This window comes from Oreochromis aureus, linkage group 7 (assembly GCF_013358895.1).
Source record: "Oreochromis aureus strain Israel breed Guangdong linkage group 7, ZZ_aureus, whole genome shotgun sequence".
Taxonomy (NCBI): domain Eukaryota; kingdom Metazoa; phylum Chordata; class Actinopteri; order Cichliformes; family Cichlidae; genus Oreochromis; species Oreochromis aureus.
This window is the reverse complement of record NC_052948.1, coordinates 2,782,378-2,803,092: the sequence shown is the minus strand read 5'-3', so window position 1 is coordinate 2,803,092 and position 20,715 is coordinate 2,782,378. Positions and strand designations below refer to the sequence as shown.

Here is a 20,715-nt window from a genome sequence, read left to right as displayed (position 1 = left end):
ACAAGCCATGTGAGCTCATAGCCCCTCCCGCTAGGATGTACTACCACAGTCGACTGTCGTAAAGCAGCCGCAAACCAATAGCAATAGAAAAACTCAAAATCATTAAAGAACATTTTATAACTGAACACCCAATACAGATATATACATATATACTGAATATCACACAATCTCAGATAAGTAAATTAACACTGGGTTACATAAACTTCAAATATCTGCTCGGTTTATCAAAATATCGCATATTTGCACAAGTGCTTCGACGTTTTCGGAGAGGTCTGTTACCCACCAGCTCGATAGCTAGCTGAAAGCTCGAGGGTCACTAGAGCCGCCGAGAGCGGCACAACTCCCGGCACATCATTTTCAGATCACCACTGTCTTTCGCTACTCAGGTTAAATGTAGGTTTACATCCGGCCTACCCGACCTTCTGAGGACCCGGCCCACATAGCCCGCGAAGGCCGGGCCCTCAGGAGGATTCAGCCCATGAGTTTGGACACGACTTCAGTGTTCCGATTACCAGTCCGGGACTGGTCATGCATGCTGACTGATAAAAAGCGTACCACGAACACATTTCATTGCAACTTACCGACAGTTGTCTAGACGGTTAACAGACAGCAACAGATTCAAAGTTTCATTTCAAGTAATGGTACACAGACCTAAGCAATACAAGTAAAGTGTAACAGCTCATTACTTCAAAAATTACCATTTGCATGCGCTATTATATATTATTCACCCTATGTAAATAGCTTACCTTCACTTCTGTGGTTCGATCGGGTTCGATGGAAGCTGAAGAAAGGACCCAGAATTTGCTTGCTGTCCCGCTCAGTCAAAAAGCGCGGTCTGGCGCATGCGCAAATAGGAACATAAGACTCACGGTTTGGGGGTATATTTTACTGCATTTTTTAATGTAATGTTGTTACTCTTAAGAAAAGGGTATAATTAACCCATTACTTTATAATTCCTTGGCTGAGTGCAATAATAGAGTAAATTTTATATGATTTGCATAGATTATATATACCTCTCTCCAAAATAGCTTTTATCAGTGTAGTGTGCTTGCTAGCCCTGCCCGGTCGGTTTGCAAAGCTTGCGGCGACTATCCCGTTTCCGTCGGATTGCTTAATGTCCGATCCCTCTCCAACAAGGGACCTCTTGTTTATGATCTTCTTAATGATCATAACCTGGACTTTCTATGTCTGACGGAGACCTGGCAGCGTCCAAATGATTTCGCCGATCTCAACCTGACTACTCCGCCTGGATTTGTTTACACCTGCCAGCCCCGTGTGTCGGGACGTGGGGGTGGCCTTGCGATCCTGTACAACAGCAAGTACAAGGTAACCTCTCTTTCTGCTCCTGCCTACTCCTCGTTTGAATCCATGCTGATTCAAATTAATGGACCAACCCCACAGTATTAGTTGCTGTTTACATCCACCTAAAATCAACTCTGACTTTTAACTGATTTTTCTAACTTTCTCGCTGAAACCTACTCTTATCTCCAAATATACTACTGCTGGGCGATTTTAACATCCACATGGACAACACATCAAATTCAGCCACAAGAGATTTTATATCTTGTCTGGACAATTTTGGCTTACACCAATATATGGACGTTCCCACACACTCCAAAGGACACATTTTGGATCTTGTTTGCTGTATCGGTGTCACCCCTAAAAATTGTGCTGTATTGGACATGCCTTTTTCAGACCATAAATTAGTTTTATTCAATGCTAGTCTCCCACTACACAAAAATAAACAAAACCGCTCAATTACTTTTAGAACTATTAGGGGCATCGATCTATCAGCTCTTTCCCATGGCATTAATAACTTACCTACCATTAATGCCTCAGCTTCCATAGACGACCTGGTATCTCACTATAACAATGAACTTATCAACCTCTTAGATACCTTGGCTTCCCAAAAAACTCGAACTGTTTCTTTCTCTTGCTCTGCGCCATGGTATTCATTTGAACTTCGCCAACTTAAAGCTATTGGACGCCGCCTAGAACGTCTCTCCAGGAAAACAGGACTTACTATTCACAAGGACATGTATCTCAGCCATATACAACACTATAAAGAAGCTATTCATCATGCTAAATCTGCTTACTACACCTCTGTTATTGAATCTGCTGAAGGAAACACTCGCACTTTGTTTTCTACATTGCACAATATTGTTAAACCCCCAGATACCTTTGCCATACATACACACTCTGCCACAGTTTGCAACAAATTTATGGACTTTTTTTACATCAAGATTGAGAATCTCCATCAACAACTGCCCTCGTCCTGTGAAATGGTCAATTGTTCTATCTGCATTTTCTGCCCTTCTCAGCTGTCATCCTCTCTATCCAATTTTGAACTTCCCACAATAACTCAGCTATCTTCCATAATTACTAACTTAAAGTCATCATCATGTAAACTTGATCCACTGCCGACAAATCTTGTTAAACTCTCATTCCCGTCTCTTGCCCCACTGATTGCTAATATCGTACACTCCTCTCTTATATCTGGTTCTGTTCCTTCTTCTCTTAAAACTGCAATAATAACTCCAATACTGAAAAAGAATGGTTCAGATCCCTCCAATCTAAATAATTTCAGGCCAATTTCAAATCTCCCTTTCCTAGGAAAAATTCTTGAAAAGATAGTGGCTGCACAGGTTCATCATCATCTCACTGGAAATAACTTGTACGAACAGTTTCAGTCCGGCTTCCGTTCATATCACAGTACAGAAACAGCCCTAGTAAAAATCACCAATGATCTTCTGCTTGCAGCTGATTCTGGACTTATATCCATCCTCATTGTCCTTGACCTTACAGCAGCTTTCGATACTATCTCCCACCGCATCCTCCTTCACAGATTAGCATCTATTGGCATCAATGGTACAGTACTCCCCTGGTTTACTTCTTATCTCTCTGGCCGCTCACAGTTTGTTCAATTACTCCCTCACAGATCAGTATCTACTCCAGTTAATTCCCGTGTACCCCAAGGCTCTGTCCTGGGTCCTTTACTTTTTATCATCTATCTCCTACCCCTAGGTAATATTTTTAGGAAGCATAACGTTCAGTTTCACTGCTACGCAGATGACACCCAGCTCTACCTATCCTCCAAACCCACAGCTACTCTCCCACCTACTTCCATTTCTGACTGTTTAAGTGAAATCAAGGTCTGGTTTACGCACAACTTTCTTAAACTTAATGGCAATAAAACAGAATTCATTTTAATAGGCACCAGATCAAAACTGACTACAGTTCCAACCAGTCCTTCATTATCCATTGATAACTCTGTTGTCACATCCTCCCCTCAGGTTAAGAGTCTTGGTGTCATTCTCGATAGCACTCTGTCCTTCACAGCACATATAAATAATATCACTCGGTCTTCCTACTTTCATCTCCGTAATATTAACCATCTTCGTCCCTCACTCACACCACACAGTACCGCCATACTTGTCAATGCTCTTGTCACATCTCGTCTGGATTACTGTAACTCTCTTCTCTATGGTCTACCTCATAAATCCCTCCATAAACTGCAGTTGGTTCAAAATACAGCTGCTCGTATTATTTCCAGAACTAGATCCACTGAACATATAACACCTGTTCTTAAACAGCTCCGTTGGCTCCCAATTCACCTCCGTGTCAATTTCAAGATCCTGCTTCTCACTTTCAAAGCACTTCATAACCTCGTTCCTCCATATCTATCCGATCTTCTCCATACATACTCACCCCTTCGTACACTCCGCTCTTCTTCAGCTTCCCTTCTGTCAGTTCCACCTGCTCGCCTGACTACCGTGGGACTCGGAGCCTTTAGTTGTTCTGCCCCGAGACTTTGGATGCACTTCCACTTGCTCTACGGACCACACACTGTCTCACCTCTTTTAAATCACTACTCAAAACCCATCTGTTCAGAATTGCATACACCTGATCTGTCTTAGGCCATTTTTACCTTGCTCAGTTTTTATATTTGCTTTTATGATTGTTTATGTCTAAATTTTATCTACCATGTTTGCTATATATACATCTTTTTTTAAATGTTTTTCATGGTATTGTTTATGTGCTACTGTAAGGTGACCTTGAGGGTCTGAAAGGCGCCTATAAATAAAATGTATTATTATTATTATTATTATTATTATTGTTATTATTAAAACAACAGTGGGCATCTATGTCTCCAGAGACACACCAGGCAATTACTCTTTTGATGTTGGCATCATCATCGAGGGTGTGGTGGTTCTTAAGGATCTGAATAATGTGGCCATTGCAGTAGCCATGCTTTTCGGACTGCTTTACTCTGTCAACATGAGTTACCCATCACAGCTCTGCTACACCTTTGAGGTGATTCAGAAGGTGGTAATGGGATTGGATGCAACTGAACTCTCAAGAAAAGCGCAAAACTTTAAGACAAAACTGCTCATGTAAGCAATATTCACTGTTGCTGTGCACTCAAGGTGTTTAGCTCTCTCACTGGTTCTCCTGCATTTTGGACGTTCAATTTCCAAGACAAATCATTGTTGTGTACTTTGTAACTGCCATGTGAACAGGGCCTGTTTTGTTTTTTTCTTTTACTTTTTGCTCTCTGTACAAGTTTTCTAATTGGTAGCATTTTTACATTTTGGTTTATTTGTTTTCGAAAGTGAAGAAATGTCGTTCTCCAGCCTACGTAGTCCCATCATGGCTGTGTGAAACAGCATTTTAGGTTTAATTCAGTTGGTGTAAGATTGCTTTGATGGTTTCATGTGTTGAACCAAGATGTCGCAGTATGATCAGTGCTGGACTTTTTGACATTCACTGTATCACTGTTATTTCTGTGGCTCTTCAATAAAGGTTGTGACATGCAAGTGGCATTTTTATTTTCTTTTGTTAGTAATTGTGCTAAAATGCATAATGTTAATGATAATGTTAATAGGAAGGTGTTTGCCAATCCAGTAATTTATTTTAGAGTTGATGGTTACTAACATTATGTTAAATTTATTTACATTTATAATTGTTAATTTGATCTTGACATCTTAAGCAGAATGTTTTGTATTGTTCTCTTTCAAGATGGTAACCTGTGTGGAAAAAAAGCTATAAGGTCTCATTCCTATGCTGTCATTGAGTTGACAAAACACTGAAAAACTGACAATCCTTAACTGCTGATTTATATTTCAGTGAAGATGTAATGTCAGTTTACAAATTTACCTTCTGTCACTGCAGTGAAATTAGACATTTTGCTTTGAAAGGTTACTAGTGGATACTGGCAACCATCGTGGAAGGGAGCAATACAATTTGTTAAACAGCTTCCGTTAAAGAAATATGTATTTGATACTAGAACATAATATCAGCTGGTTATACACCCAACAAAAGGGAATTTGGGTGGTTGTTACATTTACAAAAGTCTAGATTGTCATTTGAACAAAATAATGTCATGTTTCTAGGGTGAACACAATTAAATCATGTTGGATCTGCATGAAATTCAACAACTTTGTTCTCGTTCAGATGACATGATACAATCTAGGAAGAGTGGTTAGTTGCCTGCACTCATGACATTCACAGGATCACACGAGATTCCACACCACAAAATCACTGGATTTATAAGAGGCAGACGACCATAAACACACCATGTGTATGCTGTTGCTATTTACTGTGCTTTAACCTGTCAAGGACAAAAACCTAAAGACAATTCTGCATCAAGCATTGCTTTGATTGACAGATCAGTGGCATGGTGGTCAGCGCTGTTGTCTCAGAGCAAGAAGGTCCTGGGTTCAAATCCACAATCTGGCAAAGTGTGCAATGGGTTTTCTCTGGGTTCCTCTACAGTTAAAAGTCATGCAGTGCAAGTAGTTGCTTGTCTCTATGTGATAGACTGGTGAGCTATCTAGGATGTACCCTGCCCCTATCACTTCTGGGTTATGCCCCCCCCCCCTCAGCAGCCCAAATGAGGATTGATGGATTGGAAGTTGTTGTAAATCTATTTTGGGGGGAACATTATGTAATATGAAGACAACATGTACTACAGACATTAGTTACATTTGTTTATTCAACAAGATTACCATTGGTGTAACAAACAAATATTTTGCTAGTTAATGTAACAAGACTGACTTTTGATGTGCCAAAGTGTTTAAACAATATAACATGAATTTAGATTAATTTAATTGGACTAACTTGGTACAAACATGTTGGTTGAATTAAAATTCATATTAATTGGATGTTCATGTTAATATTATGTTACGCTTACAAACATATATCGTGTTGAAACAACACAATCAAGATGGATTAATATAACATGATTTGTTTAGATGGACTATAAGTGGCAAGATAAAATTACGTTCATCCAATGTATTTGTGAGTGTACGAAGATAACATGTAGTAGTTAAGCGACCAAGTAGTGTTAGGTTTAAAGTTACTGAATGGTGTTGGATTGAGGTGTAAAAATTATGAAGGATCAAATATTCCAAGGGCTGAAATTACTTCATCCAAACATGTTTCATTCACACTGTTGCAACACATAGTGCACAGGTTGATTGAATATGGATGACTTGTGTTGATTTAACTACATTTTTTAAGTTGCTGCCGAAGCAAAACATCTGTGTGCAACCAATGTCCATTATTGAATCAAGTAAATCTAACAACCTCCTTTTTTCAGTGTGCTGTTCATGTAAATTCAGCTGAGAATGATTTCAAGTAAGAACAACAGCCGGTTTACCCATGAAACCCTCACAGTGATAGCTGATAGAATGCCTAAAAAGATTATAACACCTCAGAGGACACACAGGGTAAATTCAGCTACTGACCTGACGGGATCAACTAGTTTGTACATTCTTTGCATAGCATAAAGCCTCTGGGTTACATCTACATGGGCAGAGTCTTCGGCATCTCTGCCCGCCCATTCGAGGCACAGGTGTTCCTGGTGTGCACTGATGTCACAGCTCATTTAACAAGTTCACAGTGGACATAAATGGCTTCTTTCACTCCTCTTTCAAACCATCTGTCTTTTCTGTCCAAAATGTGAATATTGTCGTCCTCAAAAGTGTGACCTTTGATCTTTAGATGCAGATGGACAGTCTTGTCCCGTCGAAGTGGCTCTTCTATGTTGGGCCATGCGTTTATTAAGTGGCTGTTTGGTCTCTCCAATGTAGAGGTGCTTTCCCAGACACCTTAACGCCCACTCACATCCTGGGCCATTTGACCTCAGGAAATCACATGATAGGGTGGAGCTAGGTTTCACAGCAGGTTCACCTGAAACCGTGGCTGATTGTTACTTAGGTAGAGGATCAACAGGGGGTCCATGACCCCCTTGGGGGAGACTCCCCTAGGACTTAAATCTGGGACTCTCCACCAATTGCTCTTAGAACTGAAAAAACTTCTTGGATGAGAGGTGAAACGTCTTCAAGCAAGTTAAAGAAGTCCAGATGCTTTTATTTTCAAGCTCTTTAGGCTTTGCAACAAAATCCACATTTTTTTCTTTGCTATATCATGTTGTCTAATATATATATATTTAATTTATTATATATTTTTTGTATCGAATTTGATACATTGGGCATTTTTGGCAACTTTTTGTTAACAACAATGTTAATTTTAGACAAAAATAGAGTTTTGTCTATAACATTTTGAAATTATGGCAAGTATTGATCATGTTGATGAGACAGAGGTCTCTGAAACTCATGTATGAATCTGATGATACAAAAGGCATTACATGCATATAATATTGTGGCGAGCTCAGACAAGGAGGAGACAGAGGTATTGTTTGGTCTTGCTTCCCGCGAGCTAGCCAGGAGCACAGCCGTTTATTAACCTTCAACAGGCGAGCACACAACGCTGACACCACCGCTCGGCGCAGCTCTAGCGTAACGACCACAACAACACAACATGGCGCTCTCCCACCCGGAAACACACACTCGCAGAGAGAGCGTCACCTGTAACCATGGCAACATGACAACAGAACATAACTCTCAATAACAAAACCCCGAACAGCCCTGGCCCGCTACATAGCCCCCACCTAAGGGGTCAGTCGTCTCCGACAACCCCATTACCCCACACAAAGTCCTGCAAATGTCCATGTGTCTTCCTTCGGCGCGCAGGCCGATCTCGACCAGCAGGGGAAGAGTCACTCGGATGAGAACCTGGGGTGCCACCAGCATCCCCTGCCCCGGCGGCTGGTGGAGCGGGCGGGCGGTACGGTGAGAGCCTGTCCTGGTGCAACACTGCCAGGCACGAAAGCTCCCCCTCGGCACCTGGTGTCGCAGGCTCTTTTCTGTCGTACTCCGGCGCTGACCTGGGCCTGGCGGGTGTAGTCATGAACCACTCGTGGCCACTCCTCAGCCTCCTGTAGCAGTCCCTGGCCACGAACACGCCGGTTCCTGCCTCGGGACGGGAAAGGCCCTAGGACGTCTCCTCCCACTCTCTCCATCGGGGCCCCCACCCGATGCTGCTGCAGGGGGGCAGTGGGGCGTTGAGTGGGGCCCTTCCGTGCCGTACAGGTGTCACAGCAGTGCACATGAAGTTCCACATCCCGTCGACAACCAGGCCAGTAGAACTGTCCCCTAAGACGGCGGAGAGTTTTAGCATTCCCATATTGGCTGGCCCCACCGAGCCGTGGACGAGCTCGAGCACCTGTGACCGCAGCGACCGAGGCACCAACAGCTGCGGGAGATCCTTGCCCTGTTCGGGGGCCCGCCATCTCCGGTACAGGAGGCCGTCGTGGGTCTCCAGATTGTTGTACTGGGAGTAGTAGGCCTTCACTTCGGGCCCCTGTCCTGACACCCCTGTCCAGCCTGGGCGTCGTGCTGCCTCCAGCCAGGCCCCCACCTGAACCAACGTCGCATCAGCCTCCTGCTCCTGCTGCAGCTGCTGCATGGTCAACGAGCCCATCCCCCCCTCCACCGGCTGCGGCCCGAGCAGTAGCCACGCCCCGTGCCTCCTGGGCCCGCTCTCCCTGCCGTTTCGCGAGGGGCAGCTGGCGTGGGCGCAGACAGATGGGTTGAGCAGAGCCGGTGTCGATGGTGTGCTAAACCAGCCGCGTCTGCCTGCAGTCTCTGGTTCCCTGCTTTTGACCGCACTGGAGGGCCAGAGTCTCTGTACCAAGAGTGATAGCCAGCTTCGCGGTGTCAACGCAGGCCCCCCAGCGGGTCAGCAGATCAAGGACGATGATGCACTGGTCTTGGATGTCAGCAAGCCAGAAGTCGTGCGCCAGCTCCAGATCCTTCACTCGGATCCGCAACGGTTTCTTCCCCCACATGTCAGTTCTCTCCCCCCGTCACTGTCATCAGCTGGGTGTTGGTGGGCGACCAACCCATCACAAGCGGCCCGGATGTTCCAGGAAACACACCAGGTCATATTAGGGAAATGGTGGACCCCGTGTCCACCAGGGCCTGGCAGGGCTGGTCCTCAACACAGCAGCTCAGGTAGAGTCCCTTGAGGTGCCCGACTAGGCCCGCCACCGTGCATCGTTCTTGGAGGGGGGCAGGAAGCTGGAGCGGTGGTCCCCTGGTTGTACTGCTCCCCCTCTCATCCCCCTGAGTCCACATAGTTCTGGCCTTCGGGGCGGGTGCCAGGCAGTCACGCGCCACGTGGCCAGGCTCATCGCACCAGTAGCAGCGGTCGGTCGGTCGACGGGGACGCCTCCAGGGCACCGAGGGCTGCGGCTGGCATATCCCCGCGACCTCCCCCTCACTGTCGCAGTTTGTGGGGCGCAACTGCTGGTCAGGTCGCGAGGTGAGCACAAGCTCGGCCCTTTCAGCCTCAAGGAGCACCTCACGGAGAGTTTGAGGCATGGCCAGGCGGACGTGTTGGCGTAGTCGCTCTGGGAAAAGTCCTCGCAGGAAAGCATGCAGGCTAAGCTCCTCACGGGCTGCTGCTGGGAACTCTGGGTAGCCACGACGAGCATACAGCAACACATCCGCTGCAAAGGTGCCCAGGCTCTCCCCCGGCCTACGGCTCCGGTTGGTCAGCTGCTCTCTGCTCTGATCAGTGGAGTGCCGCTGCCCAAATCGCCTCTCGAGAGCTATGGTGAGGGCCTGGAGCTCATGCTGCTCTGACGGGGCTAGGTCAAGGAGTACCTGCAGTGTATCTCCTTCCAATGCTAGCGCTAGGTGTGTAGCAGCCTTTTCGTCCGCTCTAGCCATTATGCCTCGCTGCTAGCCGTGCTTGTGAGAGGTAGGGCTCTAGCGGGTTAGCCCGCTGTATTTCAGTACCTTAGCTGGGGTTGCAGGCATCACTGCTCGCTGTTGGGGGCCCGGCGTGTCGGTCGACAGAGGCAGCCCATGAAGCATTGTCCCAGCGTCGGTCGCGACAGGCCGCTGCCGCGGTGCGCTCGCGCCGTCGGGACCCGTCAGGGGACTTACATGGCCGCTCGCTTGCTCTCTCTTCAATCACCCACTTCCCAAGCAGCGAATGCTCTCCTCGACGGCTTGCTCCAGCCTCTGAGTGTCTCTCTCCATTACGGCGAGGGTGAGCTATCCCACTTCTGACACCAATGTGGCGAGCTCAGACAAGGAGGAGACAGAGGTATTTTTTGGTCTTGCTTCCCGCGAGCTAGCCAGGGAGCACAGCCGTTTATTAGCCTTCAACAGGCGACCCTGACACCACCGCTCGGCGCAGCTCTAGCGTAATGACCACAACAACACAACATGGCGCTCTCCCACCCGGAAACACATACTCGCAGAGAGAGCGTCACCTGTAACCATGGCAACATGACAACAGAACATAACTGTCAATAACAAAACCCCGAACAGCCCTGGCCCGCTATAATATTCATGTAAGTTAGTGCTGTCAAAATTAACACGTTAACGCAGATTAACCCGTCATCATGATTAACATGATTTTAAAAAATTAACGCAATTAACGCATCTGGAGTGCAGAATGACTCAAAATCCCTGAAATGTTTCTGTCAACGCATTTCGGGCAGTTTGTCCTAGTAGAGTTACGTTCCCACATGTGCAAATGGGCAGTAGATCTGATAGTGACTGGCAGCTGAACCAATCAACTCAATCTGGAAGATGATAAATGCACACTAGCCCTCTTGATGGGAAATTTGAGTATTAAAAAAATAACAAGACGGAACAGTCGACCGACATAAAGTATTATACACATTGTGCAAGAAGGAATTTTCTTTTCACCGAAGCACTTTCAGCTTAAAATATAACATTGACGTGAAGCATACGTTAGTCGGGGATGCTGCTAGCACTTTGGCTAACGCGTCACTCAGCTTGCGACAAACCACTCACGGAGCATCGGGGACTCAGTAAGTCTACCTCGGACATATTGACTGACACAACTGCCAAATGGATTGCAACAAACTGCAGACCTATTAATATCATTGAGAACACGCGCTTTAGAGAGCTTTGGTTCCTCGTTTCAAGGACTTGAAGTGCCTCCCCAAGAGTGACAGAGAGAGTGGATACATGTTTACAGAGTTTTTTGTTAACATGAATGTTCAGATGTTCAATAAACATGTTAAGACCGTATATTTTCACTTTTTTCTCGTGTCTGTTTGCTCATGCAAAATGAAATGCGATTAATATAGATTAAAAATTAATGATATTTCATCGTGATTAATCAAAATTAATCCACAGTAATCCTGTCAAATACAACCTGTGCTAAAAGATTGAAGAAAACTGTTCAAATTCTCTTTGAATTTAAGCATACGTTCTTTGTGTTTATTCTGCATTTACTTCATTATATTGCATCAATGTCTTTTACAAGCTTAAATATAAAGTTGAAAAAATAGAATTGCAGCCATGGTATTGATTAATCACAATTAATTACAGAAAATTGTGCAATTACTTAGTTAATTTTTTTAAATCTATTGACAGCAATAATGTAAATGTTTCACAGCAGAAGCTATGCGGACCAAGCTCTTGCAGCAGTTGTATAAGGATCGAATGGCCCATAGCAAAGTGCCAGACATCCCAAATGTAGACTGGATGGTCAAACTCCCACGCACCCTTAAGTATCCTCGGGAGGGTAAAGAGCTGGTCCAGTGCTCCATGACCAGTACAAAAACCTCATTGTTCCTCCTGTATCCGAAGTTCGATTAAAGTATGGACTCTCCTTTTCAGCACCCTGGCATAGACTTTCCCAGGGAGGCTGAGGCGTGTGATCCCCTGATAGTTGGAACATACCCTCCAGTCCCCCTTCATAAGGTTGGGAACTACTACACCAGTCTGCAAATCCAGAGGTACCGCTGCTGATCTCCATGCAGTATTTTAGAGGTGTGTCAACCAAGACAGCCCTACAACGTCCAAGGCCTTTAGGAACTCAGGGCGGACCTCATCCACCCCAGGGGCCCTGCCACCAAGGAGTTGTTTAACTGCCTCAATGATCTCAACCCTGGAGATAGATGAGTTATTCCCCTCGACCCACACTGTTTCCTCCACGGAAGACGTGCCAGTGGGATTAAGGAGGTCCTGAAAGTATTCCTTCCACTGCGAGACAATGTTTCTCAGTCGAAGTCAGCAGTGCTCCACTCGCAGTATATACAGTGCAGGTAGAACACCACTTTCCCTTCCTGAGTCACCTGACGGTTTGCCAGAATCTGTTCGAAGCAGTCCGAAAGTCTTTATCTATGTTGCATGTTGTTTAACTGGGGACGCATCCCCCACGACAATATCATGCTTCAGTACTGAGGTCCTAGAGGGTATATCTCTCAACATAGTAGGGTATGCTCAAATTAGGCTTTCCACATCATCCTTCTCATGACCGGGGAAGATTAGAAAGGGACGCATCTAAGGCATTAAGAATCATGGAGTTTGCAAGTATACCACTTTGTTGACCTTCACAACATTTTTTCAAACTATCATCATGGTTTATAGGTATAGACATGGGAGAGATAGAAATAGCTTTTGGAAACTCCTCACTTTGTATGTCCCTGATGATTTCCCATCGTCACCCCCTCCTCTCTATGCCATCCTAATATTTTTTGTGGTCCCCATATGGCAACCCCTATGAAAAAATTCTGGAGGTGGCCCTGCAGCCTACATGGTCTCTCATCACTGTAAAAAGCACAGCTTAAATAAAGGTAATCTGTAGACATCCTGCAGGACAGCCATTCCCAAATTCAAGAATGCTTCTGCCCACAGATCCTCCAAATGAAAGTAAAAGAAAGGTGTGTTCAGGCATCTGTCTGTCACAGGTTAATTGGAATGAAGTCACATCTAAAACACATCTGAGAATGTTATTACCCCATCCACAGTGCATGTTAAGCTATCTGAGTTCACCCAACATAAGGAAAAAGAAACAGGCAGTTTTATTCAGCACTGTGTAAATTAAGGAGAAAGCATATTGTTCTAAATTAACTTCTTTCGTGGTTTAAAAAGAAACATTCTGGGATTTCCTTACCTAGATGGTTGAGCATGGATCAAGTTAAGCTCACCTTGACCAATCAATCTTGCTTCTAGTACAACCCTTTAATTTAAATAAAAGAAGGATTTCTTTCTGCAACTGCAGCACAGTCTATGCTGGGGTGAACCTATGGTGAGCCAAACATTAGCCACTTCCATAAGTTCATTTTATTTTCAACTATTCCAGTATTTGAAGAAAAATTCTAAACACATTAGTGTCAATTCTCGGCTTACTAATCCCTATACTGATGAGAATTTTGTCAACCCAACTGAAATAGAGGCCCAAACATGGGTCTATTTTTACTTTATAGGAAAAAAAGCCCAGAGAGAGCAAGAGTACAAACCAGAGTGCAAGCCAGGCACTAATCCCACCATAAGCAATTCAGTAAACTGAATTACTTACTGTATTACAACATACTAACCCCAACACACAGTCATGTTTCAAAGAAAATATTATTCAAAATGAGTGATATTCCACCGTGCTGCCACGGTGGAATAATTCCGGCAGCATGGTGGCACGGTGGTTAGCACTGTTGCCGCACAGCAAGAAAGTCCTGAGTTCAATTCCACCATCAGGCCGGGGTCTTTCTGTGTGGAGTTTGCATGTTCTCCCCGTGTTTGCGTGGGTTCTCTCCGGGTACTCCGGCTTCCTCCCACCGTCCAAAGACATGCAGCTTGTGGGGATAGGTTAATTGGATAATCCAAATTACCACTAGGTGTAAATGTGCGAGTGAGTGCGAATGGTTGTCTGTCCCTGTGTGTTAGCCCTGCGACAGACTGGCGACCTGTCTAGGGTGTACCCCGCCTCTCGCCCTATGACAGCTGGGATAGGCTCCAGCGCCCCCCGCGACCCTGAAAAGGAGAAGCGGAAGCGAATGGATGGATGGATGGATGGAGTGATATTCCTTTATTGGTCGTTAATTTATTTGTTATTCATAACATAACAGACATAAAAAATACATTTGAAAATCTTTTAGCAACCCACTAGAACAAAAGAGCGACTGTAAATGATAAATGTTGCAATGGTAATACCTGTTTAAATACTGGAAACCAAACTCCTTCAAACTTGTAACAGACAGAGCAAATGTGTAATTAAATCAAATAATTAAAAAATATTATTTTATGGTCCCAAATGTAGCTGAAACTTAATAAGTAAAGCAACATTTTAAAACCGCAATTTCCAAGCATGAGTTTTACTGGGACAGAATATATGAAGATGGATTTGCTGTACAGTGTGTTGTAGACAAATGCAGTGCAATTCATGTCAACTCTTGTACAGGCATAGATACCTGGCAACACCCTACCAGGATTTCACAATTGTGTAACTTTGTTTCAAATGTTGAGTATTTATTCAAATATCTTGCCCTTAAAAAACTTTAATAAACACACACTCACATTAAAAATATTGGGACAAAAAGTACATGTGTAAATGTCCTCAATAGAGCACCCAGGTGTAACTTATCCACGGCCCTATGAGCAGAGCTCAAACACACTTTAAAAGGGTTTGATTATGTGTTGAATTGTCCATCTTTGACCTGTACATTCCTGTATTAGAAGTTTCTTGTTTATAATTTCCAGGCATCTCTTTGTTTGTCTGTTCTTCAGTTCTTTTCCCTGGAAAAGAAAGCAAAGTGTTTAAAAATCCAGTTTGTTTAGTTATAAGACAAACAGTGCTCATTCAACCTGTTCTGAGATGCAGCAAACAAAAACTTTTGTTCCACAAAAATTGGATTAATAAAAACTTTGTAGTACCTGAGTGAAGTCCCAGTATATCCCCATTCCTTTCTGCATAGCCTCTTTACAGTTGTACAGGCCAGGCTCAGTTTCTTTGGTGCCTGTGTCAGCTAAACATCGGTTGTCATTGTACTTATGTGACTTGATGCCACCAATGTAGAGCTCACCCGTTCCACGATAATATGTGAACTTAGAAAGAAAGCGAAAGGACAGAGAGACACAGAGGTCAAAATGAGATTAGCATGTTAAAAAGGCTAACAAATGACAACAGGGTTACAGATCGCAGGGTACAATAATTAACTTCTTCATTCTCTATGGACTGTGTCCCAGAACACAATGACATTTATTGTAGATGAAACTGCACGCACGAATGTTTGTGTTTCAAAAGAGACATCCTGGGTGTGATCTAAAATACCAGCTGCACTTGAAACAATCCTGAGCTTAACACAGAGACAAGCTTAGAGACAGAATTACTGAAATGTAACCCTTTAATGCTTGAACCATGAAATAATTGCCAAAAAATTCATTTTTTTATCAAAACAGAGTGTTTATTGAACCTTCTGAAATAGTAAAAAAAATTTGTTACATATATAAGTTTCAATTTTTTTAATCACATTTATTACATACAAATTTGTCTCTCTCTTTTTTTTTTTTATAATTTTAGTGCTTAAAAATGTATTGTGCAATTTGTTTAAGTTATTGGAGGGTGGCAGGATGGGGGGGATTCATGGTGAAACAAGTCTCAAAAACTCCCAAATATGTATCAAATATAATGCAGTGGGTGTTAACAGATCAAATCAGTTTTTGGTGTTTTTTGTTTTGATTTTAACTTTACAACTGCACTACCTTATAATGATGATTATCAACATGATTATAAGGTGCTTCACTTACCTGAGGTCCATAGTAGTAGCAATTGTAGGCAATCGGTGTGTGACCTGGTACTGGACCTTGGTCTATGCACATGTCAGCATCAAGGTTTTTCATCTGTCATCAGGAAAACATTATGAATATTACAAATGGATACAGGCAAATCATGGAAACAGATTTCCACACATCCCACAGGACTCGACTGTTCCACACATACTAAGCAACAGAGAAAAGTAAACTTACTCCTCCATATGCGAGTAGGTCGTCCCAGGGGTCCAGCTTTGGATACACATTATCCAGGTACCATTTGAAAGGTTTACAGTTCAGCCTTTCTCTGAGTTTCTTCCTCTCTGAAATGTCGCCTATGTCAATTCCATGATTCTGCAGGAACAAAGAAGAAGATGTGAATCGATTCAGAGATTGTGACTGAGGAAGAATCTGAAGAAAGATTTTCCTTAAATATCGATGTAAAAACACAAAGATCACCCAAAGCCTAATATCTCCTCATGACTCTGTGAACAGGAGAATGAAATATCCTTTAGAGAAAAAATAATTTGTTGTTTGTGTCAGTGCATCAAAACACCTCAAATGGGATGTTCCAAGCCAAGTTAACGTTGTGCTTGTATTCATCCATCCAGATCTCTGCAACTCTGAGGGCATTTCTCTTCATGGCAGAACTCAGGTCAGGCATGTAGGGCTTGTGGGCCCTCTCGATGTGGGCGATCTTGGAACATGGAACAACTTCAATGCTGCCTCCACATGTCCATACCTAAATGGAAGTACACCTTAATGATCAGTGATTATTCGTTTGCATTACATTATGCAATTCATTTACTTGCTACCTGCACCTTTAGTTTCTATGTTATAGTTGTTTACAGTCATTTTAAATGACCTGTGGATTAGGACACCTGTGGTGATTATAACAAAATCCAGGAGGACCATCTGCACAAATATTCTATATAATCCGATGGCAAACACAACATTCATGTTTGCTTTACTATGAAAGAGAAATTTGTAACTCTATGTGGTCTTTACTCACACGAATTCCCAGCTCAACATTTTCTCCACCATACACTTTCATTCCTTCATCAAGGACTCCAATTTCCCCCAGAAACTTTCTATCAGCAACCATGATCCCCATGACAGATGGACTCCTAAAGTCAAAGAAGAGAACTCTTTGTTAACTATTGCACATTGATATTAGATCATAATGATAGAGTTAATATGGCTGTTATGTTGGTTAAACACTGATTTCACTTGAACTTACTTGCCAGGCAGTGAACCGTCATTAAGTTTGTAATACTCAGGTGTAAAACTCTCATACATGCACCACAGAGCCCAGTCGAAGGCGTGTGCATTTGGATGATATGTAGTAACCTTGAGATCATTGAAGTTGACTCTATCAAACACCGGGGAAACCACCACAGTTCTGTCAGCTTTAATCTGTGTCAGCAGAGGTTCAGCCCTGTATGAAGGAGGGGAAAAAGAAAAGGTGGAAAAGTTAGTCAACTAATATGTAAATTTCATTAACTGCTGAGATGTCTGGGTCAATACTCTTCAATCATGCTATGCAGTATGACTCTGAGAGCCGGTATAAGCTGGAATTATGAGGTCACACCCTTCTTGAGTGCAATGGAAGCACACACCCAGCGGTTGCATCTAATGTTGAATGCACTTGATGTCTTTTACAATTTAAATGCTACACCCACCTATTCACCTTTTAACTCGTGCAAAAGCTTGGAACAGTCTGTCACTTTGTTGTTTTAGAACTAAGACTTTGACATAAAAGATTGTCTAAGGAGCATCTTCATTATTACCACCAACACAGTGCCAACAAGTTGTTTATTGTCCCAGTAAAGCTGATCTGTGGCTTGTAGATCAGACAGTAGTTGAAATCACTGGACAGTTGCCACTTTTAGATCACCAGACATGTAAAGTGTGTGTATGTCAGAAAGAAAAACGTATTACTCTCAGCAAATCTGTCGTGAAACTGTGACACATCTATGGCCTCAAATCACTGATGGTAGTTTAAATTTGGTAAACTTGTAACTAATGTCATGAAGACAGCATTTATATGTCCTATAACACAATGTGGTAATATAATAATAAGAGGAAACAGAAAATATAAGATGTAAATCAGCAACTGAAAACATGTATTTGCCATGTTCCTACCACATCTCATGGACTTCAATGTGTGCATCCAGGATGGCCACCACGTCAGCAGTAGCAGCCCTCCACCCGGATACTCTGGCCGAAGCAAGACCTCTCTGCTCACTGTGCCTCACTCTCACAATACGGAGATTAGGGTTCTCCTGCTCAAGCAACTTCACATACATGTCAAGGTCACCCTTCAGATTTTCTGAATGGAAAAAATATAGTTATGGTTTTCTCTGCATGAAGAGTGGGTAAGACAGAGATACCAGGTATAGATTCAAACCATCCAAAGAAATAATTAGTCCCAAACATTTGTGACGTCTTCACTCAGCTTTTGATGATTTATTTGAATCGGCTTATAACCAACTTACCATTAGAACTATTGTCATCCACCATTATTATCTCCTTCAGCAGGTTTTTAGGAGTGCGGTCGATGATGCTGCGCAGGGCTCTTTGGAGAACAGACAGGGCTTCATCCAGGTAGATGAGCACCACACTGAGACTTGGCAGGTCCTTGGGGTAACTCTTTTTCAAACACCTATTTATTAAAATGAATGATATGAAATACCACAGTATTTGATCGGAAATATATTATATTTTTGCAAGAAATGAACTGGATGGAGTTAATTGTCTGTTTTTTTTTTCTTTGTACTCGTACACGAGAGATAATGAAAGAGTAAAATCATAAAAAATGAAAGTTGTACCGAGGATCTCTGGTATCTGGAAGAGGTCGATCCAGAGGGAGGCGGTCGCTCAGAAAAACATTGTACCCATACTTCTCATACAGGCTTTGAGCCTCTCTTTGGTCATCCTCAGAGAGATTTGCTCCCCACTCCTTGAACAAGGCCGAGTTAGGGAACAGTTGTTCAGATTTTCCCATCTGAGGTGCTTCATTTTGTGGTTGGATATTTGCATTGTCTTTGTTCTGCTTCTCTGATTGCTTTTGGCCTGCTGGCTGCTGGACCTCTGCTGATTTTCTTTGGTTTTCTTTGTCCTCTACCAATATTTTCTGCATGATATCCTGCTTTTTCTCAAAACTTCTGAGTACTTTGTCTTCAGTAGGAAAGAATGTGAGCAAAAACATGATCAGAGAAATAGAATAGTGATTTTCGTAGAAACATGCACTCATTTTCTACATCTCCTGCTGCTGTTTACATGCATACAGAAGGATAAAAACAAAACCATAAATAAAAACACACACAATACAATGTAAAAATTACAGTATATGTCCCTGTTTATAGAACAGTTTATCTCATTTGTCAACAATAAACTGCAAAATAAACTTTTTTATTCTTTTTTATAACCATCCTAAAGGTCCTTTTTTTCTTTTTCTAATTTTTACTCATAAATCATTGGCGGGCATCGCCTTAATGTCATATCTTCAATACATGTGCAGGTAATACTGCATCTGAATTTAATTGATATTTCACTTAATTTTTTTTTTAGCATATTTAACTTTATTTCGGATATAAAACCTACGGGTAGCCTTTATTGTTATTATTATTATTATTAATAATAATAATAATTATTATTATTACTATAATAATGAGAAGAAGAAGAAGAAGAAGAAGAAGAAGAACCTTATATTAATCTGACTGAACTCACTTAGATCGCTGATGCTTTCCTCCAGGTCGGACGAGGTCTTCATACGCGGTGTGTCCATCTCTTTATCAGTCTCCACGCTATGTTGGTGTCCATTCTTCAGAAAGATGCCAAAGTACAGCATGACCCCCATAGCTCCCACTAAGAACAACAGCCGTTTTATCCACGCTCCTCTCATTCTGACTACACACCGGTCTCCCAGCCAGATAATCCCACCTGAGAGGACACACCGAAGCACACTCTCACACACACGGTGAGCTCATCTACTGACTAGACGAGATCAAATAGGTGATAACTCCTGAAGTAAATGCCATTAAATCGTTAGTTGAGCAGACGCATCAACATCGTTACCCCCCCATCGCGGCAGGTACGCCCGATGTGACGTAATGAAAGCACCTGCAGCAAGCAGCGTCGGCGTCATGGGCAGGCCCTGTGCGTCCAGACCCGCCCGAAAAAAGTGACTGTGCCCCGTGAATGTAACAGACAATAAAAGATATGCTGTAAATTTAGGAATTCTTTGTAATTGTCCAAGAATAGTGTGTTAATAAACATGGTCCAGCCTAGCTAATTAAAAACAACTCTCACCTCCTCACTGAATAGCTAACCCAGGGGTCGGCAACCCGCGGCTCCGGAGCCGCATGCGGCTCTTTAGTCCTTATTTTGCAGGCTGGTTTGGGAAAATAAATTAGAAGTAACTGAAGTGCATTTTATTTGTGTTTAGTTCTTCTTTTTTAAAAAAAAACAAAACCTTGTAGTTCTATATTGGAAGATTGTTGTAATTTTGAAATATAAAAATAAAATTATATCTTATTATTTTTTCATTGCTCAAAATAAGCGTCACACTCGCGGAAGCCGGTGTACCCGCCAAAACACCGTACATTTATCCAGACTTTCAACCCCAGGTAAGCCAATTATGGATCTTCGGATCCACATTATGTCGGCAGCTGTTCTCCACCATGAACTATGTTAAAAACAAACACCGCTCACGTCTCACAGATGACAGCTTACAGTCCTGCGTAAAGATAAAAGCCCCGATTTGCAGACGCTGTGGTTCGGGACCAGA

The 20,715-nt window shown here is 43.0% G+C and overlaps 1 protein-coding gene across 1 annotated transcript in view; it reads right to left on the bottom strand.

Moving 5' to 3' along the window:
• Nucleotides 1-19,928, bottom strand: part of LOC116326457 (probable polypeptide N-acetylgalactosaminyltransferase 8) — a 34,252-nt gene extending 14,324 nt beyond the window's left edge. The window contains exons 1-8 of the mRNA XM_039615786.1: nucleotides 19,656-19,928; nucleotides 18,755-19,103; nucleotides 18,422-18,588; nucleotides 18,069-18,255; nucleotides 17,164-17,361; nucleotides 16,936-17,050; nucleotides 16,480-16,665; nucleotides 16,140-16,277 (exon numbers count right to left, since the gene is read on the bottom strand). Coding sequence (XP_039471720.1) covers nucleotides 16,140-16,277; nucleotides 16,480-16,665; nucleotides 16,936-17,050; nucleotides 17,164-17,361; nucleotides 18,069-18,255; nucleotides 18,422-18,588; nucleotides 18,755-19,103; nucleotides 19,656-19,830 — 1,515 coding nt within the window. The 5' untranslated portion in view covers nucleotides 19,831-19,928. The remainder of the gene's footprint in view (nucleotides 1-16,139; nucleotides 16,278-16,479; nucleotides 16,666-16,935; nucleotides 17,051-17,163; nucleotides 17,362-18,068; nucleotides 18,256-18,421; nucleotides 18,589-18,754; nucleotides 19,104-19,655) is intronic.
• Between the last annotated feature and the right edge of the window lie 787 nt (nucleotides 19,929-20,715).